The 27,904-nt window shown below is 48.6% G+C and overlaps 2 protein-coding genes across 5 annotated transcripts in view; one reads left to right on the forward strand and one right to left on the reverse strand.

Annotated features, from left to right (window-relative positions):
- The first annotated feature begins 503 nt into the window (after positions 1-503).
- On the forward strand, positions 504-15,726 carry ARFGAP2 (ADP ribosylation factor GTPase activating protein 2). 2 transcript variants are annotated; one of them, XM_030559878.1, is made up of 17 exons: positions 504-619; positions 1,186-1,304; positions 3,804-3,876; positions 4,468-4,599; positions 4,684-4,764; positions 5,607-5,709; positions 6,431-6,487; positions 7,175-7,219; positions 7,980-8,032; positions 8,549-8,685; positions 9,296-9,427; positions 9,949-10,077; positions 10,164-10,295; positions 12,005-12,131; positions 12,287-12,380; positions 12,557-12,675; positions 13,257-15,726. In XM_030559878.1, the coding sequence occupies exons 1-17, from the start codon at positions 548-550 to the stop codon at positions 13,275-13,277; spliced, it is 1,626 nt and encodes a 541-aa protein (XP_030415738.1). In that variant the 5' UTR covers positions 504-547; the 3' UTR covers positions 13,278-15,726. The 2 variants fall into 2 exon arrangements, with proteins under 2 accessions (XP_030415738.1, XP_030415739.1); XM_030559879.1 differs by lacking the exon at positions 7,175-7,219 and having other exon boundaries at positions 506-619.
- Positions 15,727-23,515: 7,789 nt separating this feature from the next.
- C4H11orf49 (chromosome 4 C11orf49 homolog) overlaps positions 23,516-27,904 on the reverse strand; it is a 155,329-nt gene continuing 150,940 nt past the window's right edge. For 2 of the 3 annotated variants that reach the window (XM_030559900.1, XM_030559899.1), the window contains 2 exons: positions 25,957-26,020; positions 23,516-25,187 (listed from right to left, as the gene is read on the reverse strand). In XM_030559900.1, coding sequence (XP_030415760.1) covers positions 25,022-25,187; positions 25,957-26,020 — 230 coding nt within the window. In that variant the 3' untranslated portion in view covers positions 23,516-25,021. The remainder of the gene's footprint in view (positions 25,188-25,956; positions 26,021-27,904) is intronic. The other variant, XR_004000039.1, reaches the window with a different exon arrangement.

Below are 27,904 nucleotides of genomic sequence, written 5' to 3' on the forward strand. Positions count from 1 at the left end.
CTATAAGGTGCCACAGGATTCTTTGCTGATGTAGCACACAGCAGATGTAACAGTATAACAACACATTAATACAACACAAGTTAGTAGATACTGGTGCAAATAGCCCCTCCATAGAGCGTCCTCGGTTTTGAATGGTCAAACACGGTAACGCTACCATGGGTACAACCATAGGGCAACTAGCCCTAACCCTCCCCTCAGGAGCCGAAGCCAGACCCCGCCCCCCGATACTAGCCCCGCCCCCAGAGAGACCAGCCCCCTCCCAGCGGCATGAGGCCCCGCTCCCACCTGTGGAAGGAGAGTCCCCGGGCGCGGTTCTCCCGGGTGTCCCGGTTCGGACAGTTTATGGCGGAACAGGCCTTGGGCATCGTCCGGCAGAGCCCCGGGGGGGCTCGAAATCCGTACACCGCCCTGACTACTCTGCCCCGGGTGTCATGGCGGCGGCGGAGGCTGTGGTTGGCCCCGGTAGGGACCCGTCGTCAGTTCCGGCCTGCGCGGATTGGACCCGACGGGGACCCGTCACCCCGGTCTTTTCTGGGAAGGAGAGACCATGGCGGCGGAGCCGAGCAAGGCGGAGATTCAGACTCTGTTCAAGCGGCTGCGGGCGGCGCCGACCAATAAGGTACCGGAGCGGGGCCGGGCCCCATCCGTGGCTGCGTCCTCCCGGTCGGGACTGGGCCCCCGAAGCCGCTTCCTGCCTCTCCTGCTTCCGGTGGAGCTGCGGGGCCCGGCTCGGCCCCTGCCGGCTTGCGGGGTTCTCCCCGGGTTGTGCCCCAGCCCGGCCTCGGGTGTCTGCGGCCTGGCAGCGAGACAGGCCCTTCTCCCCTGGGCTGCCCGGCCCCTCTGCCAGGGCAGGGGCAGCTTCCCGGGTGGCTGGTGGCCAGGGAGCTGAACCGTGGTGCTGGGGGCGGGCGGGGCTTTGATCCGCTGGAAATGCCCCAGCGGGCCAGGGACGTCACAGCCGGAGCGGGGGAGGGAAGAGGGTGGTGGGGGCTGCCCAGCTGCAGGGGGCGCTTTTTATTTTAGCATTTAATTTGCCAGCTCTTCTGCTGCTGCTGCTGCTTTCGTGCGGAAACGGGGATACAACCCCAGCCAGCTCAGACCTCCCTGTGGCTCCTCAGCCTGATGCTAGGGCCACCTCTCAGACCTTCTGTGACTTCCTTACTCTTCACTCTGATTTCCCTTTAGGCCTGCTTTGACTGTGGTGCTAAGAATCCAAGCTGGGCCAGTATTTCCTATGGCGTATTTCTGTGCATTGACTGCTCTGGAGTCCACAGGTCACTGGGTGTGCACCTAAGCTTTATCAGGTTTGTATGTTTAGCACAAGAGTTGAAAGGGGGTGGGGATGCATTATGGGGAAGGGAGAGATGTTTTGATCTGCAGATCAAGGAAGCATTCACTCATAGCATTTGCTTACCTTGTCATAATTGGAATTAGCTGAGGTTTGTTTAGCAGGAGGACTTCTGTCAAGCAGGAGGCACTTTATTCTCAAAAGCGCACAATTTTCTGTATAGTTTGCTGAATGTGTAACACTTTGAATTTGGCTCCTAGCTCTTTTAACATATGAAGAAACTCAGTGAAATAGTCCTTAGAGCACCAATGTGTTATGTGCATTACCCTCAAGGGAAGAGCATCTGGAGTATTCTGTGTAAGAGCTGGAATACTAGCAAAGAACTTCACCCTTTTCAGCGATATTAGTAAGAGGGGAAATGAAGGATGAAATTAGAGCTAAGATGATAAATGCCTGACTGAAATGGATAGACATAAGTGGTGTAGTTTGTGACAGGGAGATACCAGTAAGATTAAAAGAGAAAATCTAAAAAAAAAAAAATGGAGGCTGTCAAGTTTTAATGTATAGTGCTCAGTATGGAGCAGCAAAGAAGAAAAATGAGCATATGATCTGTTCCACAGAAAAGCAAATGTTGAGGTGGATGAGTGGTGTAAGGAAGAAAGGCCATGTCAGGAATGTATGTGTGAGAGACTTACTCAAAGTGAGACCCATAAACAAAAGAATGAGGGAATGCAGGCTCAGATGGTTTGGTCCTGGAAAGTCCAGTCTTGACAACTATGTGGATAAAAGAGTCCAGCAAATTAAAGCCAGCCTAACGGGTGGAGGGATGTCATAAAGGAAGAAGATGTATTGGCATGTGGTGTGATAGAGGCTGAGACACTGGACACAACTCCCAGGGCACTTTGGAGGGAGAGTGCTCATAGCGCAGACCCCATTTGATGGCATTATGTCAAGGAAGAAGAAGAGTAAGAGGTGGTGATGTATTGGACCTATCCAGACCAACCCCCGCAAAGTAGGTCATCACTGACCATTATCTGGTGTTTTGTCCATGTCTCAAATGATAGGACTCCCAACCTTTCCATTGCACAGATTGTTCCTCAGTCTCACAGGTCATGCTATCTTGGTGTTTCTCATGGTATTTAAGCTTCTTAGGACAGCGACTGTCTTTTTGTTGGGTCTGTACAGTGCCTAGTGCAATGGGGTCCTGGTCTATAATTGGGGTCTCTAGGCATGATTGTGATAGAAATTACTATTTATTAGTCCAAGTTTTCCCACTTCTTCCTGGTACTCTCTCTGCTGTTTACACCCTTTGGATGTTTACAGACTGGTCTCTCCTTAAGTCATTTCTTAACTAAAGTAGACAGATTTAGCTCTTCATCTTTGTCATAACTGAGACCATCAGCCCTTGGATCACTGTATTGCTCTTTTCTGATCCGCATCCGGTTTACCTTTTTGGCACTTGGATGCCAGAACAGAAGGTAATATTTCAGGCGCAGGTGCACATGCACCAGAGCCGTGGAAGAAAGCTGTTCTCTCCCTGCTCACTGATATGAAACTTCTGCTACCTTTTTGGCTTGCTATAGTGAGTGACCCTTCTGTTAAACTTGCCATCTACTGTCTCCCTGAGAATTTTTACTTTCCAGGTTTCTCTCTCCATTTAGTATCTGTTCCAGCATGTGCTCCTCCAGATGTGTATTAGCATCACTTTCAGAGCAGAGTCTTGTTTTGTTGTTTTCTGTCCATGTTTATAACCTTCCTAGATCTGTTTTTGTTGCACCTACGTATTACCAACACAAGTGTCCTAAACTTGTACCTGTTTCACTGGGTTCCAGGCTAATGTCCAGATGCTCAGTGCATTATCATTGCACTCTCCAAAACTTGTATGCTCTGCCCTTCAGGAGGACTTAACAGTCATTTGTTATGATGGTTGAATAAGTGCCCTGTTGTGAGATCCACACCTATATGATACCTGACTTTCTTCCAATCAGGGCCTGGGCTGTAGCTGGTGTCTCTTTGCATACTGTTCTAGCATAGGATGAGAGTGTGGATCTCGCTCTTCATTCTACTACTAATGTTTCTGCAAGTATGCAATGCCCTTTTATTTTGAGTAGTGCCTTTGATATGGCTTGTAAGCCCACCCCTGTGCTTTAAAACATAATGGGGTGGGCTGAATATATGTGTCTTCCGTGGTGTTGTAGGATCAATTCCTGGAGAACAGGAGATGCTGACTGGGATCTCCCTCTGAGTGCAATGCCATTGGGAGACATTTTTACATGGGCATTATATATCCAGTGTGGGGAGCAAACCAGTGAGATCAATGACCATTACCAACTCCTCTTAACTCCAGTTACTGGGTGGGAAGTGAAATAGAAAGGCTACAGATATCCCACATGCTCCAGAATGGTGTGACTAAATTGCAGTGAGATGTCAGGCTCTGGCTCTGCGGGCTGATAACATGCTTCTGAATCCAGGACACCTACACCTTCTTGATATAGCTGATTTTGTTCTTGTACAGATCTACAGAGCTGGATTCAAATTGGAGCTGGTTCCAGCTGAGGTGTATGCAAGTGGGCAGCAATGCCAATGCGGTGAGGAACCTCTATAGGCATTTTGTTTGATTTCCCTTTCGGCTGTGAGCATTCTCTGCTTCCTGTGTGCCCAGCTCCTCCTGGCATGGCTTTCTTGGTGCTTGGGTACCATTCTCCTCTCACTCTCTCTGGATACCTGCAGGAGAAGAGAGGCACTTTCATTTTCCATCTCCACTTAAGGGGTCAGAACAGTAACCCTGGTGGAGATTAGACTCCTGATATATAGGTCTATCATTTTCCTAGATCTCCCTTACATGAGATCTGAAGGGTTTTTTTAAAGATAAGGGAGTTCTGCTTAGGAAGAGCCTAGAAGCCCTGCCCCATGCTGTGATTCAGAAGCACTCCTCCCTGGGAAGGGCTGGTAGTGGGTTCTTGAATCTCTGGATCCTGGAAGAGCAGGATCCAGGTGAAGGCGGAGTTGAACAGTAGCTGGTATATTTCTAGGGAAAAGCACTTAACTCCCCCTACACCCCTCATTCTCTGGGAAGTTCCCTGCTCTTGTTACTGCTGCTCTCAAGTTGGTTACTGATGTCTGATGCTTGTGGGAGTTTGACTTGGCTGTCTGTAGACTGATTATCCCCTTTTCCTCAGACTGCCTTCTTCCGCCAACATGGCTGCACCACCACAGATGCCAATGCCAAGTATAATAGCAGAGCTGCCCAGATGTACAGGGAGAAGATCCGGCAGCTGGCGAGTGCTGCCATGGCCAAGTATGGCACCAGTGTAAGTGCTGACCAGCCTGTACCACAGTGGGAAAGAAGCATGATGCTGATTGCTGAGTCATATGTGATGTGATCTTCCTTTCAGCTCCTGGTAGATGGACTGAGTGGAACCCCAGGCCATTCACCAGAGAAGAACGATGCTGACTTCTTCATGGAGCACACACAGGTGAGACAGATCAGCTAGATATCACTGTCCCTGTTGAAAGCTGCTTTGTCAACTTGCCAGGAGCCTGCTTTCACACCTAGTTTGTATGAAAAAGGCTGATTGCAACTGGCCTCAGTAAAAATATGGAGCTGCAGCCTGTGAAGACTGCAGTTCCCAACCTACAGCATGGTTCAGGAGTGGAGTATTGCAGACTGGAACCCCTGCCTGCTGCCACTCTGCATTGTAGGTGCACCACTAGGGAACTCTATCAGCTCCTTTTGGCCTATAGGCCTTGTTTTGGCTACCCCTTTATTACGTAGACTCTTTTTTAGACTGTTATGCCAAGTACAGGTAGCCAGCAGGAGCTTGTGTACAAATCATCCCTGCTGTTTGGAGGCCCAGGTCTGTTAGATTTGGGTCACTGCTCATAGTGGGTGGAGTAAAATGGGAACAGACCTGAAGGAATGTAGGATAATCAGCATAGACGAGTCTTCTACCCTCCCTCGGGGAGCCAGGTGGGGGTTATCCCCTGAAATATGGGCAGTCCTTCATCTCAGTCTAAATTGTGATGGCATCCCTGGTTTATCTATCTCTTGAATGAGACCTCTTGTCTCTCCAACCCCACTGCATCCAGCTCAGCTCCATTCTCCCTCACTGGTGATTTCTTGGAACTCCTGAGGAAATGCTGACTGGCCCCTAACGTCACCACTGTCTCTGGAGAAACTATGATATGTGCATGGGTACATGTTATCCTCTTTTGATCTATAACTGGGTGGAGTCACTATTCACCTGGGGTGGGATTGGTAACTGTACTGGGTCATTTATCCCTTTGAGACTCATTGTACCATGTTTCAACCTTTAAGCTTTCCAGTACCTGGGATGTGGCAGAAGCTGCTCAGAATCTAGCATTGTCCTCACTGGAGTCTGAGAGCGCAGCAAAGCCATTGGAAACCGGCGAGATGCCACGTGAGTTCACTGCTAAACAACTTCTCTTCCAGCAAAGAATCTCACTGGGCTGGGGTTGAAAAGGCTTAGATTCTCCCTTGCTCCCTGCATGGGCAATGAGTGGAGGTTCCATGCAACATTGTTTTGGAGTTCTGGTGAAATGGATCTGTCTGGGAAACCCATTCTGCTCCCAGATCAGAGAGATTATGCAGTTCTTCGCTCTCCTTGCAGCATGTGCATGGAAACAGGATCTTTATGACTTTGGGTTTGCCTGACATTTTTTCTTCGTGCCCATGTGCAGATCTCAGAATTATTTCTACTGCAGCCTTCTTCACTGTCCCTCGCAATAGATGGGGTCTGCATATGGGGTGCATGGAGCAGGAGCAGGTGAACACAGAGTTACAGAGATTCTGTTTCCAGGTAGATGTTGCAGGGAGGGAAGGGATTTGGAAGAAGTGCTGCTCTTTGAAAGAGCTTCATATATTTCCCTGTAAGCTGGCGCTCCATGGTTTCTTGACTCGCTTAATGAAGAAATTTTAGAAGGAGTAACTTGCTGAATGAAGACCCTATGTCAGCTGCTGTGAAGAGTCATCTGCTCTGCAGATGTTGCAGCTTTCTTAGAAACATCTGGAATGCATCTGTTAGGATAGGGGTACTGTGAGCCCCCTGTCAGGCGGGAGAGGGTGTAAATCTGTAATCTTCTTTCCTCACTATAGTCTGACTGCTCATCTTGTCTCCATAGAGTCCAACCAAGGCCCATCTATTGACCTGTTGAGTATTTCTCCTAAAGCTCCTCTGGGTAAGTGAGAGAGTCTTCTGGTTTGTCCTCTCCCTGTTACCCTGTCCCTGGGAGTGAGTCATTCTTGTTTGGCTCTAGCTGGCTCTGGGCCTGGCACAGTAGCTGTCTGTGCAGGTTTTCTGTAGTGAGATCAGTAGAGCTGGAACTGGCTTGAGCCCATTCTTAGTTCTATAATAGGAATTTATCCTCCTGTGGAGTCTGCCCTTAGGGATCTGTTGTTGGCTTTCCAATCACATTGTGCTCTTGGCGCTCATTAAGTTACCCAGAGGGCCAGACTCTGCAGCCATTGATTCCACTCTATGAACTGGAGACTTCCTGCCCCATTCACCCTCCCCTTCCAAATTTAAACATGCATCTCATTCCCAACAGTTTGCTCCAATTGTAGGGTTTAGCACAGATGACTAGAGCTTGACTGCCCAAGAGACACTCATAACTTTCTAGGAACCCAGTGACAGCATATAACTGGCATACAATCAGCTCACTTCAGCCTCCTCTTCAGTATGGAGGTGTGGCTGACGGGCGGCAGGTCTCATAATACTGTCCTCCATCTGGCTCTGTAGTGTGTGGCCATAGCCTGCATTTCCCTATTAGGAAGTGTGTGCTCCTGGCCGCACTGTGACCAGGCCTGATGTAAACCTTAGTCCAAGAGTAAACCTTTAATTCCCCGTGTTTGTTTCTCTCACTCAGACGTGTCCATGTGTCTTTCTGCACAAGGGTCTGCTCCTGCCAGAGGTAACTGGCTAACAAATAGCCTGCACTGGCTGCTTGTGGCACCTCTGCCTGCCCTCTTCTTTGATTCTGCCTTCAGCCCTAACGTTGGATTCCTGGGCAGCAGAGTACATCCAAATTTCTGCCTCCGAAGTGGCAGATTCCAGGTGGAAAGAAGTGTGTGAGGGAAGCTGCTGGCTGCCTCTCTGCCCCGCTAGGCTTTAGGACCCAACTAGCCTCCCCGGGCACAGTGGGTCAGTGCCCTCTCCAGATGTCTCCATGCAGCCAGGGGCACAGCTATGCTTCCTGTTGCTTGGACTCTTCTGGCTTTCTGGATGACTCTTCCTAGAGGCATCTGTGGTGAGGACCGACCCCTCTTCCGCCCACCTCTCCCTTTCCTTTCTGAGACACTGCTGGAGCTCTCCCAACAGACAGATCGAGTCTTTGTCCATTGACCCCACCTTCACCACCAAATACAGGACACCAGCTGCATGACATGTCACTTACTGGTGCAGCCAGAACTTCTCTCAGAGTGACATGCCTTCCATCCAGGCCCAGCCTGTGTGCCTGGAGCTTCTCACTCTTCATGGTGGTCTCATTGCTTCATTCTTGGCTGGGTGGAGCCACCTGGGCTGTGCTGTGAAACTGCATGATGTGCCCTGGACTTTGTTGCAGCTAGGCTATGGATTTTTGTATGTGGGCTGCTGCCCGGGCTATTATGTACTAATCCTAGCTTGTTGAGTGCTTTCACTCCTGCTCACTCACTCCTTCCTTCCTGTTCCAGAACTAAAATCTTCCCTCATCGGAAAGAAGAAGCCAGGCACTGCCAAGAAAGGGGTATGTCTGAGCCCCTGTTACAGGGGGCTATCCCTTGCACTTTATGCATCCCTGCTCTCCTTCTGCTGGTCCCGGCTTGTTCGCTGGCACTTTACTTTGCTACCCTTATTGAGGCTCCCTCTGAACCTGGCCCTCCTTCTGAGGTGTCTGATGCCTGCTGATGAAACTTTTTCATTCTGCGTGATTAGCCAGTTGATGAGACTCTGCTCTACTGGTTCTTCCTCCCCCCGCACATTCAATGCCTTGCTAAGATGAAGGCAGTGAAACTATCAAGCCTTGTATTGTGAGTTCCATGGCTGGGCCCAGAATGCACCTGGCTAATCCCATACTGCACTGCACAGGTAGTTCAGTTCACCCTTTATGAGTGCTCTCCCTCTCCTCTGAAACATCAGTCGCTTGCTGCTATGTGGTGTGGGGCACTGAACCAGAAAAGCTGAAGGCCTGATGTGCTGGGTATTTCTGAAGGGCTCTGGACGTCTTAGGGAGAAATTCTCACTCTGGGTCTGTTTTATCCAGCTGGGTGCAAAAAAGGGGCTAGGAGCCCAGAAAGTGAGCAGCCAGAGCTTCAGTGAGATAGAGCGACAAGCCCAGGTGGCTGAGAAGCTGAGGGAGCAGCAGTCGGTGGAGTCGAGGAAACAAGCTGAGGAGTCCATGTGAGTGTCAAGCACTGGGGAAGCCACAGTTGTGGGCTGAATACTTGTTTGCTAGGGCATTGAAATTGGCATGAGGTTGATGCTCTCTACTCTGAGAATTCTTAGCCTGTAGATGCTGAACAAGCAGCAAGATAGCTCTCTGGGCAGGAGCAGGAGGTCATCTGAAGTAGGAGTTGTCCCTCCAGGAAGGCAGAAGCAGCATTGCTGTGACTGTATTTGATTCAGTGCCTCTGAAAGGGGTTTGGGTGGGTAGGTGTGGCAGTTCCCCGGTGCTCCATTGATTCTGGCTCTGTACTACTAATGCCATTTTTGGGCCTGATCCAAAGACTGGGCTGGGATCAGGACCTGTTATCTGTGCTCATAGACTTTGTACACTAATTAAAAACATGTCTCTTATAAGAAAGTGAACACAATATGAAATCCTAGTGTAGATCAAGCTACGCTGAAAAAACTACAGCATGCCCTTTCTGTGCTAGGATTTTACAATTTGATCATTTTGTTGCATAAACCTACCGTTTTTTCCCCCCACCCCCCCCACACACCCCACCGCTCCACAGTATCCACCTTGGGGGAGAGGTGACCTTGTATCCACTACTGTTGTTTCCCTTAGAGTCACTTCAATGCGACTGGCCTATCAGGAGTTGCAGATCGATCGGAAGAAGGAGGAAAAGAAACTTCAGAACCTGGAAGGGAAGAAACGCGAACAAGCTGAGAGATTGGGCATGGGATTGGTGTCCAGAAGGTATTTATTTTGGGGTTGCTTCGGGTGGTACTTTGCTGCAGGAAAGACTATCTGGGGATGCTTTGCTCTGGCTTAGATTTGTGCGGGAGCCTGCTGCCATCTTAACAGATAAGTGTTTGAATTTTGATTCAGAATGCCTGTGTGATGAGCCATGTCTGGAATCACTTCCATCCCTGGAGAGGATGAGGCAGGCCCTGCACTCTACTCAAAGCCTATAGGTCTCTGACCCCTGGGCCTTGTTGGTGGCATTTGCCATCCTGCATCATCACTGGGTTATAGGGAGGTGAAATAACACTTGGTATCTCAGTCCAGCAGACTTCTAGATGGAGATGAATTTGTCCAGTTGCATCATGGGAGGGTGCTGGAGCCAGGCTCTACTGGCTCGGGAGTCTTAGCACCCTCATCTTCTCAGGGTTGGCCAGTTCCAGTTGAAGCAAGATGCTGTAGGGTTGTTTGGATGCTGTCATCCCCTGATTGGGGGTTCCTGAAGCTTGAGCCTTGACTCCTTGCCTTGTTGTTAGTTCTGTCTCTCACTCCATGCTGTCCGAGATGCAAGTGATTGAGCAGGAGACACCAGTGGCTGTGAAATCTTCTCGCTCCCAGCTGGACTTGTTTGAAGATACCGGAGGTTTCACATCTGGACCCCCCAAGTAAGGCTGAGCCTCATTGTGGTCTTTGGCTTAGTCCTGGATTTCCTATGGCTGACCTAGCTGAGTCCCATGTACTTGGTCCCTAGGTACAAAGATAATCCCTTCTCACTGGGAGATGCCTTTGGCTCGCGATGGGAAACGGATTCCTCCTGGGGTGTTGACAAAGGGGAGGAGGAGGCCACAGTGACCATCTCCAGCATCCGGCCCATTGGAGAGAGGTAAAGGGCACCACCTTGCTGCTGCTGGAGCTCAGACTCTGGATACAAGGGGCGGGCCTTGCAGTGAGGTGGAACTAGGCTTAAACCTGAGCCCCACAAGCCTCTCCCATGCCTCGTGCTGTGAGCAGGATCTATGGAAACCTCATCTTCATGGGTACAGCAACCAAAAACAATAGAGCCCTTGGTGTGTCACACAGAGGAGTCCCTTGGGCTAGGTCACTGAGATAGGAAGTACCTAGTATCTACATTGGCTCCTTAGTGAAAGGGACTCTGGCCTTTGACTCTCCTAACAGGGAAGCCCATGGCCTGGCGACACAATGGGAACTCTTATACTGATCTCAAGGACCAAAAGACTAAAAGGTGTTTTATAAACTTCCACTGTCCATCATTAGAACAGTGATGCTTAAGTTTGGGGGTTCTTTTTACAGGGTGCTTGATTCCTTGGCAAACACCCCAAAGCATTCATTCCGGCGTTGAAAGTTCAGGGATCAAATCCAAGGAATTATAACAGAAACATTTACAGTGAAACTGGAATTGCAAAACAAACTTAATTAAATATATTAAAATTTTTTTTGGAGGCAAAATATCAGAGCCTCTTATTTTCAAAACAATCTTTTTTGATGAAAAAGAAAGGATTAGTTGTACTCTGTCCTGTGGTATAAAGGCTGTTTGCTTCTCTTTTGTGCTAACAGACACACTTTTTCTATTCCCTCTTGCTGTGCTGATGCAGTGCAGTTGATTTCAGGATGTGATGTGATGTGTGAGAGAGAGAGAGAGAAATGTGAATGTGAATGAATAGGAGGAAGGAAGAGGGGTCAGAAAACATGCCAGGAAAGCAGGCAGCACGCGATCTTACCTAATTGCCAGCACTGCATAGGCTGGAAGTCCCACTGATGGGCTGCGGACTGGATGTCACGATGGTATGATGTTCAGGACTCACAGGTGAAAAACAAAGTTCCTTGAACAAGAGCAAAGCCTAATGGCTTTCCTCTTACAAAGAAATTCTTTCTGTTTGGTCTGCTCCTTCTGTCCGAGGGTCAGGGAAGATAAGACGAGACAAGCTGGGGATGTAAGGTGGGACAGGAGAACGATTTGTTTATTTTCAAAGTCTCTTTTCAAGAACCCCAAAAAAGGGGGAAAACTTGATGGCATAGTTCTTTTTCCCCCCACTCTCATTATTTTGTCCACCAATCAGGCCTAGTGTTCACCATGCCAATTTTAGTTCATTAACTTTGGGATCCACATCTTCTGTTTTTACCGACCATGGTTTCAACAGTCCTTGAACCATATCGGCAGGCCCTATTTCGTTTGCACTAATCCAGTTTCTCTGTATGGTTCTCTTGCAGTTGTTTAATAACATTCATTATTGAAAACATAACCTATTTTCCATGATTTATTTTCAAACAGGCAGAAAGTTATGGGTTATTTTGGCATTTATTTATGAACGTACCCATACTTTTTATATTTGAGCTACAATTGGGATAAATGTTTATGGCTACTAATCACAACAGGACCTGATGACTGCCAGGCAAACTCAGCTTTGCTAAACTGTCCTCCAGAAGCAGGGGGATCAGCAGTGGCTCTTGCCTGTGGCTTTGTAGGTTTGCTTTGAGCAATGTGGGTGTCAGCGGAGTGGAGCTGATAAGTTGCCTTCCTTGCTGTGAGCACAAAGGTTTAGTGAGGTCTCTCTCCTGTCTCGTCTCCCTCAGACCCACCAACAGGAGGGAGGCAGAGAGCAGGACATCTGCAGTGGAATCAAATGAAGCTCGGCAGAAGTTTGCCGGGGCCAAAGCCATCTCCTCAGATATGTTCTTTGGACGGGAAGCAGATGCTGAGGTAAGTGCCACACTTACCCCCGCACCTGCCTTTCCTGCTGTACTTGGACTGGTACTTGTCCCCTGGCCTGACCCTCTCCCATCCTGTCTCAAGCCCTGGTTTTATCCCTTTTTGTTGTAGCTGAGTCTGAGTCTTCTGCTTTCTCCTTGATGCAGTATGAAGCCAGGTCTCGATTGCAGCAGCTCTCTGGCAGCAGTGCCATCAGCTCCGCAGACCTCTTTGGGGAGGCTAAGAACACGCACTCAGCAGGTTTGTTAGTACCTAGCGAAGGGAGGGGAGCGGGCAGACAATGGCAGACTCCTGGATCTAAGCCTAGAAGGTTCATGGTTGAGGGGCTGCTATGGAGCTGAATAAGTAGGGCCTGCTGGGAGGGGGCTATTCTTGCCCTCAGGCCCCAACCCACCCCTTTTGCTGGCTCTTGGCAGGTGGTGTGTCAATTGGGAACGTGCTGCCTGCAGCTGACATCACCCAGTTCAAGCAAGGAGTAAAATCTGTTGCTGGCAAGATGGCCGTTCTAGCCAACGGTGTGATGAACTCTCTCCAGGTGAGGCAGGGGGTTCCTCACTGTGGCCAGGGGTTGGGATCTGAGTGTCCTACCGACTGGGTATGTTCAAATGAACAGCAGGGTAAATTAGTTGAATTTGCACCCTATGGATTTCAGCCTCCTAGGTCTTGCCTCATCTGTAGGGAGCTGCCTTCCCTTGTCCCCTGCTTGGGCTGTGCGCATGCATAGTGGGTTTGCAGGGATCAGTTCCTGTGCAGGCATTTTCATGCTACAGTTAATGACAACTGCCCTCCAGTAGCTGAGACCATTCCATGCCACTGTAGTAATCCGTTTTGGGGCTGATTTCAGAGCACCTTCTTGTGCTGATGAAGACAACCCTTTATAGCCCTAAGGTTGCCGTCCCCACATAGTGCATCCCTGGGCAGAGCCCTTCAGGGTGGGGCTGCTTTCCTCTGACCTGTCCTTTGGGCTGGCATCCCAAATGTTTGTAATTAGCTCCGTGCTGGTCTGTCTCTCAAGTCCCTAGGAATGTTAAACATCTCAGGGTGTCCCTATCTCCATCCGTCTCCTCATAATGTGAGTGGTTGGGACAGTGACTTAAGGTGTGTTTCCTTCCTCAGGATCGCTATGGCTCATATTGATGACCCAGGGACTGCAGCTCAGACAAATGCCAGCGAGAGGCACCAGTCTCACCTTGAGTTGCTTGGAGTTATGCTGCAGGATTCTGTTTTAGTTTGTCTGGAGCGGGGTGGGTGAAGTCAACAGAAACAGAAGAGGATGAGGAGATGCCTATGCCCAACATCCTTTCCAAATAGCTCTGGAGTCTCATCTGTATTAGAAACTAATAAGCCCTCAAACCAAACCACCTGCCGCTAGGGTGGGAGGCCTTGTCTCAGAAACCCCACATTGCTGTGAGACAGGAGGTGCAGGTAGCTCCAGCCCGCACTGGCCCATAGCTTGTTGTCTCAGTAAGTGACTCTGTTTAGAGAGTTCCCACTTGCCCTGTCATCAGGTCCACAAGGAAATGACCCTCATGTGTCTTGCTCAGTGCTGTCACCCCTTCTCCATACACAGGCTAGTATGGCTGGGGAGGGAAGCTCTATTCAGTCACCACATGACAGGAGCAGTGGGAAATAGCAGTAAATGTTGTTGTGAAAATAACATTGGGGTTTCGTAGGACCTGCAGGAATCTGTTTTGGTAGCCTAGTAAGTGGGAGCCATCTCCCTTCTGTAAATTAAGTCACACTTGCTGATGTTTCCGTAAATCAGCATAGATAGAATAACCCCAGCAAAACAAGAACTTAATCTTGTTACATCAGGAGGCCAGGCTTAGGCCTGGACTCCACAGGAAGCTGAGCATTGCAGAGGTATCTACAGGCTAGGTGTAAAAACCCACGATGTCTTGTTTCCCAGGCGCACCTCTTGTTCAGCTTCTTCCAGCTAAGCTGAGGCTGTGATAGGGATACCAGTTTTGGTTGGACATGTTCCTGGAGTTTTCATCACATGACATTATCTTTAATTAAAGACTAATCTTTAATTTCTGGAGACTCCAGGACAGTATTGGACGGTTGGCAACCCTAGGCTGTGCTTGCTTTGCTTGAGGAACAGATCAGAGCCTCGTGGGGGGGTGAGGTGGACTGGGGCACAGAGAGGAATTGTATAATGTCTAGTGTCAAAGCACCTTGCCTTTTGATGATTCTCTGCTCCCCACCAGGAAGTGTCAACTATGTTAATACCCACAGGTCTCCCCTAGAAGGGGTCCTTGAGGACTGGGATGAAGGCACTTCGCAATGAAAAATGGGCTCAACACTCTTACAAATGAAAACTAAAATTCTGTGTGGAAATGGAGGCAGTAGCCATTTGTTCTACTGGCCCAACTTCCACTCAGAGTAATTCAGCCAGCATAGCTCTACCCAAGGCCAAGTCCTCCAGGTGTGCCGGGCCTCCTAGACTGGTTTGCACTGACTTATGCTTGAACTTCATGCCCCAGCCCCCTCTCTGGTTCCACTTGTTCTGTGCATACAGAGATGGAACAGCACAAGCTGGACTCTGTTCCTCCCAGCACAGTGGTTCTGGGCCTTTTCCTTTTTGAAGTCGCTTTAGCTGAGTAACTCTCTCTGTGGGTAGAAGAAGCAAAGGGCATTCCCCTTTCCTTTCCCTCCCAACAATGCTGCTTTGATATCCAAGTAGCAGGGGCATGGCACCAACCAGGAGCATAGTGCAGAGTATGCTGAACCTCTGTGTGCAGCACACCTACCTGGAGCTTCCCCAGGTTGAGTTCCTTCACGCTGTACTACTGAAGGGCAGGATCTCTTCATTTTGCTGAATTCTCCCCTAATTTTAACATGAGAATTAAATTATGGTTCAATGCAGTTGTTTGGGTTTTTTCCCCCCCTGAGTACTTGCTGGCAGAGGAATACCTATGGATGGTCCTCACCTGTGCAGACTCCCCTATGAGTCTGTCAACCTGCAAGGTGTAGCAGCACAGTGGTTGCAGGTTGGACCTAATTTCCTAGTAGGGCAGTGACTGTTTCCCTCTCACATTCTAATGTGTGTTTGGTGCCTAGGTCCTACAGTGATGGGGAGATTCACTGGAGCGGGGAAAGCTCTAGCCATCTGACTTAAAAGGCTCAGCAGGTCTTACCCACCCTCCTTCCTGTGGTTGTTCATTGTACAGTGCAGACACCCGAATTTAACTTGTACAGCTGTAGGATCTAAACATCTGCCTGCCTTGCCTTCCTACAGTTCTCTCCTATCCCCTGTGCACCTCCTCCAGATCCTGCTCACTGGGCTCTGAAATATGCACTGATGCTTAGATTTTAACTATTAAAATTGTCTTGGAGCAAAGCAGTGGCAGCCTCTCCAGCTACTCCCTGCCTGAGGGAGAGGATGGCAAAGGCTGGTGCTATGGCCTGGTGCTTCTTCTGCTCTGAGATGGGAAGGGATTTCTCTTCTCTGGACTGTTCATATTATTTAGGAGATAATGGTATTAATGAGCTGTTTATGGCTGGGCTCAGGGCTCAGCCATATGAGGGGGAGTGAAGTGGAACACTTTTCCCCTCAACTAAATAAAATCTAACATCTGTGTGTTCTCTGGCTCATCTCTTTCTAGAAAGGGCCAGGGGTGCTGGGTGGGTTTGTGCAGGGAGGTGTGAGAGGGTGCAGGCTTGAGCACATGTGGGCAGCTCCCCCTTTTGTAACATGGGCTATATGAGGGATGCTCTGTACTGGGCTAGGGCTGTGTTCTGATTTGGGTTCTCAGATCACTAACTCATCTGATTCTTTCCTGCTGGGCTATGCAGCTTACTGGAATGAGGCAGCAGCGAGTGGAGAAGTGGGTGGCGGGTAGAGCAATCCACTTACTAGCAACATTCCACCCTTGCTTTGGAGCTGAAGCTGGCTTGTTTAGTGTAGGACCTGGCCCGGCAAGGCCAGCCCCGCCCCTGTGTGTTACACACTAGTGTAAGTGGCAGCTGGACCTGGCTCAGGCTCTGTGAGTAAACTGCAAGTAAACATCAAGCCACCAGCTGGGGAAAGTGATGCCCTGCTGTTCGGGATTCCTGGAGAAACTAAGCTTAGGTGGAGCTAAGATTGAGAGTTTAGAACAGTATCTTAGAATAATTACAACATCCCTTTAATGTAGTTTATCTCAAAACCAAGTGTGTTAAACCCTGGAACATCAGAGTTAGGTTTTAAGTTTAACCACTACATTAATGTCCTGAGTTTATAATTCTTTAGGTTGGGATGATTATAATATTCCTCTAATGTAGTTTAGGGTAAATTACTGATCTGTGCTCAACCTTAAATTTATTTTATTGTAGCTTTTGGTTGGGGGAAGGGGTATTGACTGAGCTTGTGAGGTCTTGGTGTTGAGTGTATTTCTATGTTTAGATGTAATATGGTAACCTTTTTGGTTGCTGTATTTGATCACTTCCAAAATGTCAGGGACTATTTTAGCTATCCATCTGCAGACCTCTGCTGATTTTGGTGAGAATCAGTAAAGTGGAAGGGGCAAAAGGGGACAAGGGAGATGCATGAAGCTCCTGGCATCTGACTAGTAGGGCCATTTAGCTTCATCCAGGTGTCTAATTGTCTACACATACTAGGAGCATTTCAACACATTCCATCATACTAATATCCCCATCACATCACTGTCTATCCTCTTTGAAAGAGAATGTAGGATAAGAATTTGAGGGGTGGAGGAGAATAGGGGCCTGGGGTACTGTGAAGTGATGGGGTGCAGAGCCCCTGGAGGGGGGTTGAAGGGAGTTCCTGAAATAGAGGGAGATGGGAGGATGGCATGCAGGGAGCTTGGGAGGAAAATGGAACAATGCAAGGAGCTGCTGATGTGTGCAATGAGCTTGGCCTATAGAAGTTATGACATGAGCCAGCCTGGTGTAATATGTGACCACTGAACAAACTCAATGTTACCATGTGCTATTTCTAATCAATAGAAAATATGAAGTCAAAAATGATTTAAGGCTAACTTTTATAGCTTGATTCATTGGCACCCTCTGGAGGCAACACAGCAGCTGATTCAATTAATCTGGGTTTACAGCTGCTTTGGTTTGCCAGAGCAACACAAATCATCTGGACTCTTTACCCCCCTTTTCCCTTCCTTGCTGTCCTCTCGATTCCCACTGTTTCTCACACCTCCTTACACTCCTGTGTGTGCACACCAGTTTTCTCCTCCCTTTGCCATCTCCCATATTACCCTGTGCACATGCCTACCTCAACTTCCCCCTCTCTCCTGCCCTATCTGTTAAGGGATCAGCTGCAGTGTGTAACTTTTGAAAAAATATTTAGGCTCGGTGTCTATATTTGCTGCTGTTCTTTGTAAAGGTCATCATGCAGAACTGTCTTGTTTCAAAATGGCTGCCAGCAATGGGACTGAAGCCACAGCTAACATCAAGGAATGTTTTGTTTGACAACAATGAGTGACCCTTCTCAAAATGGCTACCAGCTGAGAGCCACTGTGGCTCAGGCGTCTACGAACAATGGGAGATGGCAGTCATTTTGAAAAAAGGGCAGTTCTTTGGAATTCTGATGGAGACCATTGTATGCTTCTCTGCCAAAGGAGAAACTTTCAGCTATGAAGAATAATGGGGGGGAAATTACTATTAATCCTAAAAGAAAATATTCAAATTCAGCTGTGGTTCAAGATTTCAGTGAGTTTTAATTATAGGGATAGTTGTAGAGTCTGTCATTATTGGGGGCAAAAAGTTTTGATCGCTAAATTTCTGAAGGACCCATTTTTAATTAAGTTTAATTCCTAAGCTAATTGAGAGTTTTACTTGTAAATTCTCAGGAAGTTCATTCCTTACTCAGACTGCTGTAATTCTTGGGATGTTCTGTATCTTGCATACATAACAAAAAGACTGAATCCCTTTTGAGTTGAATTTTGCACTTAAACTGAACTATAGATTTGTTACTGAGTTATCCGTAATTCAGTAGGGAAAAGATCTACCCGATGTGTTAATGCTCCTTTTGCTGCCAGTGCAGAGGTTTCGAGTTATACTGTCACTCTGAAGCTTAGGTCTGAACTCTCTGGAGGTCTTCAATCTCTAGGTTTGTGACTCTGGTTTCTTTTTTTTTTTTTTTTTTTTTGTCTTTTTTAATACAAACTCTGGGTTTCAGCAACATTAAGTTTCTTCCTTGGGTCACCAGGACATCAAATGAATGTGTTAATGTTAACAGTGTGACCGGAGGGCTCTCTATTGAGTTGTAGGAGAGGTGGGAAGCAGAATCCATTGTAGTACATGAGAAAAAACCCTAAGTCTCTCCTGTCTTTAACTAATTTGCTTTGCCGCATTTGGCCTCGGACACCAATTCTACCCCTCCCTCCCATGTTCAGTTCTTACTGGGCACTATACCCCATGCCCTTGTAGAACATACCTCCACGCAAGTGTGGAGGAGGAAGTCACTCTCTGCTTCCACCTCAGCCAGCAGGAGAGCGTAGCTGTGCAGCATCGGCCTGTAAGAAAAGCATGCCCGAGACACAGCCTGAAGTGGCCTGGGTGACCTGATAACTAAAGTTCAAGGGGGAGGAAGTTGGTAGAGGAAACTTCTAGGCCAGAGATAGAAGAGGAGATATCTGGGCCTAAACTAAAGGAATCAGCAGTGGAGCCCTCACAAGGCTCCCCTTAATTCCATATCTTCTTAATAAGAGATGCTGCTGCTCCTTAAGTTGTAACAGGAGGCAGGCAGAAGAATCAGCATGGTCAGACAGTGTACCTGGCAGTCTCTGCAAACTAACTAGGGTGGGGAGAGTCAGAAAAATCCCCTTAAACAGCTACACAAAGTAGGAGTTAGGCTGATACTTCAGAGCCAATTTCAGGGCCTTGCAGTGCTAAGGCAATTCTGAGTACTGGTTTGGGGGGGTGAGTGTAGCAGGTGTCAGGCTTGTGGCTCTTGGCGCATTGGATGAGGTAGGGGCTGAGGTGCCACTGGACGTTGTAGGTGGGCTCTGCTGTGCTAACTAAGGTCCAGTCAAAGTCTGGCATGTGGCTGACAAACCAGCTTTGGGAAAAGGCAGAGGCCCAAGTGGCTGGTCCAGGCCCCCTTGAGAGGGGCAGGAGGTTGGCAGCTGAGGACGGGAGGCTCTGCGGACTGGAAGGAGGCCCGTGGCCAATCAGCAGGGGCCCAGCGTGAGGGAAGGTGGTGACGTGATGTGGGAGAAGCCCTGGCCTGGGCTCACTTCCTCTCCGCGGGCCATTGCTGGGGGTCCCGGCACCTCCAGCCAGGGGCGCCCCGAGCCGAGGCCGGAGCGGAGCTTTTGTTCCCTCCCTACGTGCCCGCCCGGCCCCCAGCTCCCCGTCCGCCCTTGCCGCGCTGCCCGGGGCAGGGGGGGGGGGCGCGCGCGCGAACGCAGCGTCAGGCTGCTGCGGCAGCTGCCCCATCCCTGCGCATGCGCAGGTGTGACTGTGGCGCCGCGTGAGCCGGGAGGGGGACGGAGCTTGCTGCTCTGGGGCTGCGCCCAGGACGCACCAGAGCCCAGTAACTGCGGCAAGTGGACGGGGAATTCTTGGCGCCCAGTGGCGCCACAGCTGTGAGCTAGCGCCCGGCCCATCGGCGTCTACTAAGCTGTGGCTAAGGGAGCCCCTGCGCTCCCCTGGCTCAGCTGACTCGGGCTGTGGCGCCAAGAGTGCAGGGTAGCGGCTCTGAGACCTTCCCCCTCTTGGGGGTCAGAGCCTAGGCTCCAGCCCACGCCTCGATAGCTACACTGCAGCTTTCAAGCCCCCAGCCTGGGTCAGCTGGCCTGGGCCAGCCCTGGCAGAGCCACAGTCTTTGACTGCAGTATAGCTGTATGGTGGGGTTGCGGAATGTGTGTGTTACGGGTGGCTGCACTGCAAGGAGAGGCCAGGGTTCAAACTCAGGTGCAAACCTAATTTCCCCCAATCCATCTGCGCACAGATCATGCTAACTCAGGGCTTGGACTACATGGCATTCATGTACCCTGCAGATTTTTTTTTCCATATAGAATACAGTAACTCCTCACTTAATGGGCCTAGTTATGTTCTTGAAAATGCAACTTTAAGCAAAATGATGTTAAGTGAATCCAATTTCCCCATCAGAATGAATGTCAATAATGGGGGTTAGGGTCCAGGGATTTTTTTTCGCCAGACAAAAGACATTATATACATATACAGTATACACTTTAAATCATTTAAGTAATTTAATACTGTACTCACCAATGATGATTGTGAAGCTTGGTTGAGGCAGGAGCATAGCAGGGTTGGGGTACGGAGTCTTGCCTGCTCCCTGGCTGGAATGCCAGGCTGGTGGAGCAGGGCAAGTCTCCCCGTGTTGTGACCCTGCTCCCCTTGACTCCCCCAAGCCATTGCACTGCTTCTGAGGGGTGCGGGAAATGTTTCTGTATTGTAGTTTAAATTAATTATTACTCAAAGTTCTATATTAATATGCCTAGTAAGGAATTTGTCAAAAACATGTCCTGAATCTTTTGTTGGTGTCTATATTGTTACAGACATACTTGCTGACAGGTATTTTGAAATAAATTACCAAAATAATTGAAACAGATGTGACTGTTTTGTTATTTTGACAAAATAAGCAGAATTTTAAAATACTGAGCACAAATTAAAAAAAAAATTTTGGCACAGAATTCTCCCAGGAGTAGCTTGGAACCAGGGTTGGAGGGTCCAAGCCTGAGTCAAGTGGAGACCTAGGCTTTATGCCCTATTGCTTTGCCCACTGGCCTAGTGTTCTGGGAGTTAGCCAAAAGTATCCCACAAACCCACAGGCTTCCTTCCTTTGTTCTCTGTACAATCAAGTTTGGTGGCCAGTCCAGGTTTTCTTCACACTGCACCATGAGTGAACGGTTAGAGCAGCCACATTTTGGGAGGGACTAGAAAGTCTGGGATATGGGTGGTTGGACCAGGCAATCCCCATAATGCAGTATAGACATTGGAGTCACAGGCTGGGACTCAGGGTTCAATAATTCCTAACCTGGAGTTACAAATGAATGGAGATGCTCAAGCCTCAGGTTAACAAACTCTGGGTCTGATAACTTCAGTTGTACTAGCCTTGGACTTACATTGCTATGTAGACATAACCCCTAGTGCATGAGTTCAGGGTGGGCTGCATCTACACTGCAAAGCAAAATGCTTGATCCCTGGATCCTGGCTTGACTCAGGCTTGGACGCCTCCATTCCCATGGGGCCCTGGGATGCTGGCTCTGAGCCCTGGCTTAGTATTTGCATGTAGCTGGAAAGGGGAGGTTAGGCTTGGGCTTGAGTTTGAACCATGGATTTATACTGAAGTGTAAACATGCCCTAAAAAAATAAATCCCATGGCTCTTCATTGATCTTCTTCCCTTCTGTGGTAGTGGGGGTCAGAATGCCCAGGACGCGTATTTGAAGACTTTGGCATCTGCCTCACACTGACCCTGTTGATGAAACAATGCTGAATCTCTCCTCCTCCCTGCCTGAGACATCTCCTTCACCCCCCCCACCTGCACCCCCTGCTAAGGATGCAGCTCATGCTGTGTGAAGTGATTCATCAGAATGCTGAAAAGAGGAAAACATTCAGGTCTTCCTAGGTATTGCAACAATTGCTCTGTATGCATCCTATACGAGAACCAGTAAGTCAGGGTATTTGAAGCAAAGCAGAACTTGGGCCTGAGTTGAAAGAGAGAGCTGGATTTTGGCTGTGTGGTTACTAGAGACCTAAGCTTGTGGATTAGCCTCAGTGGTACCACTAGAGTCAGGGTGTCCATGCCACCAAGGCTGATTGGGTGCTAGTACTGAATAACAGTTACTACACTGTCCTCTGGGGGGGTCTAGTCCCTGTCACAGCTCACTAAAGCAGTGGTTTCTGGAAGGTTTCTGGGAACGCAGGGGAATTGTGGGAAAAGGGATCAAACGCTAGGGAAGCTCCCATAATTCCCAGAAGAAAGCACATTAAGCCCTAATATACTGTCACCATTTCTTAGAGCATTCCCCCACCCCCAAAAAGGAGGCTAGAGTGAATGCTGAGCTCAAGCTTGGTGAGCAAAGTTTCCTTAGGAGCTGCTGAAAAGCACTCATGCAGTATCTGAGGCAGCTGTGGTCAGGCAGTGCAGAGTGTTCTGGCAGGCCCTGTGGAGCGACATACCAGCAGCTAATGGTGGTTTTGCTGGAATGGCTAATGCGTCATAATACAGGCTCAAAATTAGTCTTTCATTAGTGAGCGCTGAATAGAAACACATTGTAGACCTATGCATAACACAAAACAAAAGGATAAGGGGCAGATTCATCCCTGCAGTAGAGCTAGGGCCACTGTAGGGACAGAGGGAGGTTGCTTGTGCTCTTGCCATAGAGTAATGATGAATCAGGCCCTATATGTGTCCATATCAATGACGCAGCCGCCTTTAAATCTGTAGCTACCAAAGGCTACATCTACACTACAGCATAAAATCGAAATGACTAAAACCGGTTTTATAAAACCGATATTATAAAATCGATTTTATGCGCCCACACTAGGGCACATTAATTCGGTGGTGTGCATCCATGGTCCTAGGCTACCATCGATTTCCGGAGCGGTGCACTCTGGGTAGCTACATTAAAGGAATGAGACCAATAACTTCGATTTCCATCCACACTAACCCTAAATCGATATAGTAATATCGATTTTAGGGTTACTCCTCTCGTTGGGGAGGAGTACAGAAATCGATTTTAAGAGCCCTTAAAATCGATTTAAAGTGCCTTGTAGTGTGGACGGGTACAGAGTTAAATCGATTTAACGCTGTTTAAATCGATTTAACTGTGTAGTGTGGACCAGGCCAGAGTTGAGCTAACAGAAATTATACATTAAAACCAATCTATCGGTCAGAGTTAAGGTTCTTGTGATGAACAATGCAACTCTTTGTGCTGGATAAGAATCATGTGTTTATTATATAGGAAGTGTAAGACCCTTAATTACTCATGTCTTCCTTGCTTTTAACTGTGTGCAGTTTATACGTGGTTGGTAAGTACATTGTTCTCAGAAACTACCTGGTTTTTTAAACAAGGTTTTGGTATTCAGAAGTATGTTTATTGAGCGCTGTCAGTGCATTTCATCCAGTACAGAATATAGCGAAAGACATGGGCCTTCTCTAGTATCGAGTTGACACAGAGAGAATAGTCCAAAGACTGTTCACACTGCACAGCCAGGGAATGTGGACACCCTCCCATATTTTCTGCTCTCCTTGGGAACATGATCTCCACACACGTTGGCTCCTTTATTGCCACTTTGCAGGTTATACACTATCACTTAGGTTAGCTGGGTGTTCTGACACCTTCCTCCATTCAGCAAACACCATGCTGTGAGCTGCAACAGCTAATGTGTTTGAGGGTGCTGACTCCTTCAGAGATGACACAGCAAAGTGGGAGCCCCAGACTTAGTATTCACCTTGCACTAAGTGCTTTATTCCCTGGATGGTGTAGTTACTCAAAGACAGACAGGACTGTTACAGCAGTTTAAATAAAATAAATTACAATACATAAATACCCTACCTACCAGCTCTTCTCAGCTGGGGCAGGTGCAGGGGCACAGGCAGGGGAGGATTTGAGCAAGCTTCTTTTTATAACAGATTGCTGTAGGGCCAAGTCCATTCTGGTCCAATTAAATGGAGCCTAACTTTTGGCTGCGTAGCATTGCCCAATTTAGCTCCAAACCTCAGATGAACTGCTCCCAGGTGTTCTGCACCTCACAAACCTAGGGGAGGGGGAAAGACTCCCTGAGAATCAGGAGAGTGAAACCCCAGGGGGACAACTGGCCTGTGGGGCAGACCAAGGCAAACTATGAAACGCCAAACTCTGCTCCCCCCATTTAGGCCTCCAGGGCAGTGGAGACCAAACTGCTACAGTTCCATAATAGTCTGATTATCCAGTAATAATGCATAAGGGAGGGGGATTATTTCTTGTAGGGGCAGAATTCAAGTGATGTTGACGCCACTGCTGCTATATTAATGCCTGCACTCTCACTACCGGTAACTGAGATTTAGTGAAGATAACTCTCACCCTTGCTTTCCCCCTCCCCCCAACACTCCATCCTATCTAACACAGCAGCTAGGACACTATGTTTGTGGACCACAAGGTCTGTGGCCAGGGAATTTATATGCTGTATTCTTCTCCTTAGATGATGTAATTATAGAGAGGGTGGTCCCAGGGAGACAGAATCTAGAGAGAGTCCTTCGAGAGGATAAACTAATACAACAGATGAGCCATACATCTATATTACCAACTACAACATGAGTACTACAATGGTGTAGTACTTGTTAACTGAAACTTTGTGTCCTTTTACTTTGGCATCTCTTGGACACTCCTCTGAGGAGAAAACACAGATGGTGTGAAGAGGACAACAGCTAGGTCTTTTCTAATTTTAGGAACTTCTCCCACTGTTCTAGCACAGGTGCAGCTCTGCCAGGAGTAATTATAGTAAAAGCACTAGTGTAGACCAGCTTCTAATCACCAGATTGTCTACACCAGGTCTGAGCAGTTACACAACAAAACACCCACTGTTGCTAGCACCTGTCCAACTGCACCAGAGTGAGAACAACAGTAGGAGAATTTCTTACCACTCTTTGAGTAGAGGAAGATTGAGTGGAGAGGTCTTCCGGGAGCATTCTTCCACGGGTTTGTCTGATTTGCCAGCAGAGGGCAGCATAACTCTAAAACTGGAAGTGGCCCCTGAATGAGAGCTGCCTCAGCTAATTAGGAGATAGAATGGTTTTGTTTTGGCTGGGATGGGATTGGTGGTCCTGGTAATGGTGTGGATGTACCTGTACCTAGATGCAGGTGCAGAATGGGTGGGCCCCATCTTCAGAAGCAATGCCCATCACTTTTCAGCATCTGGAATGAGGTGCTGTTCCCCCACATCCCCATCAGTCTAGGGGGAGCCAGGAGGAGGATTAGTTCTCAGAGGATTCTGTCTCGTCGGTGGAGCCATCGCTCTCTATATTCACTTTCTGGCAGTGGTGGAGAGGTTTCCAGGGGGAGCGGCGGGTAGGTAGGTTGGCAATATCCCCACTGGAGCCGGCTGGAGTGGAGATGGATAGCCCTGAAACCTGAGATAGTCTGAAAGAGAAATGACAAACCCCAGGTGGCCAAGATTGTCGTATTCACCCCTTACCCAGCAGCTGGTCTGGAGCAAGCCCGGGATAGGATCACAGATCCAGAGCTGATCTCACAGAACTAGTCCTCTAACACGAAGAGAGATGCTTACAGCAGACCAGGGAATACTCTGCAGTGGCACCTGGCAGATGGACCCTGTCTGGGTTTTGATTTTGTGACTCCTTCCTCATGTTTCAATAGGTCAACCCCTTGGTCTAGGTGTCCCTAAATCTCTGTTAGAAGCTGGGACTGGATGGCAGGGGATGAATTACTGAATAATTGCTCTGTTCTGTTCATTTCCTCTGAAGCATCTGGCACGGGCCACTATCAGAAGACAGGATACTGGGCTAGATGGACCACTGGTCTGACCCAGTATGGCCATTCTTAGGTCCCTCTCCCCAAGTCACAGCCTATACTACCCCAACTGTCCTGCTATTTTCACCACTGCATAAGACTTGATCCTCCACAATAAAAGGTCCTTTGCTTGGGGTTCTCCACTGCCTCTGTGTCTCCCTGCAGACAGGTCTCTTCTCTGCATGTGAAGACCATCCCAACAACTTAATCTGCTACACCTAGGAACACTCCACAAAAGGGCCTTTGCTGCCTATGCTGAAGGACTGCTCCACTGTCATACGGCAGGGTGAGAGGAAAGGGGACAGCTCCCAAACCCAGGCTTCCATCATGTTGCCTTAGATCTGCCACTTTCCTTCCCACTCTGGACAACTGCACTTACAGTTTCTCCAATTCCTGATCCATGGGAGGGTCGAGAAGCAGGTCTCCTTTATCTGGCAGAGCCCCTGGAAAACAGCAGCAACAAAACACTCAATGCAGAGTGTGGCCAGGTGGGAACAGGCTCCATGCACAACAGAGTTCAAGGACTCTATGGCACAGAGCTATTCAGTATCAGATCTACAGAAGAGAGGAGGCCCTCCTTCCCACCTGGTCCATAGTTGTATACTGTTCAGCCCAGCTCAGACCGAATGTAAGGTGTTGTCTGCCTAAGGCATGGGAATTTTTGTGACCTGTGCATGGCATACTCCACTGATGTGGCACAGCAGCCTTTTTCACAGTACAGCCATGTGTCAAATGTGTTTGCACAGTCACACTCACCAGGCTGCCTGACTGTACTGGTATCAGAGCATTCTGAGAAAATCCACGCAGCTACCCCAAAGTGCGGCAGCAGGGGACAGAATACCCAGAGGACATGCAAAGAGAGCAGGACTAAGTACATGGGGCAATGGACTCTGGGATGTCCTACCACACAGAGAGCTGAAGAAAAGAGGACCAGCCAAACAACTTACACAGGCATGATTGGGGGTCTCAGTCACTCTGCAAAATAACAGTACAAGAGCCTGGTCCACTGACAAATGCAGCACACGGTTAGCAGCTATGGTCACTATCAGGGCTGGCGCTTCCATTTAGGTGACCTAGGCAATCGCCTAGGGCGCCAGGATTATTGGGGGGCGGCATTTTGCTGGGGGGGGGCAGCAGGCGGCTCCGGTTGACCTGCCGCAGGCATTCCTGCGGATGGTCCCCTGGTCCCGCGGCTCTGGTGGACCTCCCGCAGGCACGCCTGTGGCAGCTCCACCAGAGCTGCGGGAGCAGCGCGCCGGGTGGTGAAATGGCCATGCGCCTAGGGCGCTAAAAACACTGGCGCCGGTCCTGGTCACTATCAGAGCATTGACCTTGTTCTGTGGTCACAACCGGCTTCAGAGCAAAGTATGCCACTGACTGGTTACACACTCAATTAGCAGTTACAGCATACAGACAGGGCTGAATCTGAGACACTGAGATTTTCATAGATTCATAGACTCTAGGATTGGAAGGGACCTCGAGAGGTCATCGAGTCCAGTCCCCTGCCCTCATGCCAGGACCAAATACTGTCTAGACCATCCCTGATAGACATTTATCTAACCTACTCTTAAATATCTCCAGAGAAGGAGATTCCACAACCTCCCTAGGCAATTTATTCCAGTGTTTAACTACCCTGACAGTTATGAACTTTTTCCTAATGTCCAACCTAAATCTCCCTTGCAGCAGTTTAAGCCCATTGCTTCTTGTTCTATCATTAGAGGCTAAGGTGAACAAGTTTTCTCCCTCCTCCTGACATCCTTTTAGATATCTGAAAACTGCTATCATGTCCCCTCTCAGTCTTCTCTTTTCCAAACTAAATAAACCCAATTCTTTCAGCCTTCCTTCATAGGTCATGTTCTCAAGACCTTTAATCATTCTTGTTGCTCTTCTCTGGACCTTCTCCAATTTCTCCACATCTTTCTTGAAATGCGGTGCCCAGAACTGGACACAATACTCCAGTTGAGGCCTAACCTGCGCAGAGTAGACCGGAAGAATGACTTCTCGTGTCTTGTTTACAACACCTGTTAATGCATCCCAGAATCATGTTTGCTTTTTTCGCAACAGTATCACACTGTTGACTCATATTTAGCTTGTGGTCCACTATGACCCCTAGATCTCTTTCTGCCATACTCCTTCCTAGACAGTCTCTTCTCATTCTGTATGTGTGAAACTGATGGTTCCTTCCTAAGTGGAGCACTTTGCATTTGTCTTTATTGAACTTCATCTGGTTTACCTCAGACCATTTCTCCAATTTGTCCAGATCATTTTGAATTTTGACCCTGTCCTCCAAAGCAGTTGCAATCCCTCCCAGTTTGGTATCGTCTGCA

This window comes from Gopherus evgoodei, chromosome 4, assembly GCF_007399415.2.
Source record: "Gopherus evgoodei ecotype Sinaloan lineage chromosome 4, rGopEvg1_v1.p, whole genome shotgun sequence".
NCBI lineage: Eukaryota > Metazoa > Chordata > Testudines > Testudinidae > Gopherus > Gopherus evgoodei.

Excerpts from the sequence above, each read along its gene's own strand:
- ARFGAP2 (XM_030559878.1), top strand. The coding sequence starts at position 548 with ATGGCGGCGGAGCCGAGCAAGGCGGAGATTCAGACTCTGTTCAAGCGG. Across the intron at positions 5,710-6,430 it reads GGAAACCGGCGAGATGCCAC|AGTCCAACCAAGGCCCATCT; the intron begins GTGAGTTCACTG and ends TTGTCTCCATAG. Across the intron at positions 8,686-9,295 it reads AAACAAGCTGAGGAGTCCAT|AGTCACTTCAATGCGACTGG; the intron begins GTGAGTGTCAAG and ends TGTTTCCCTTAG.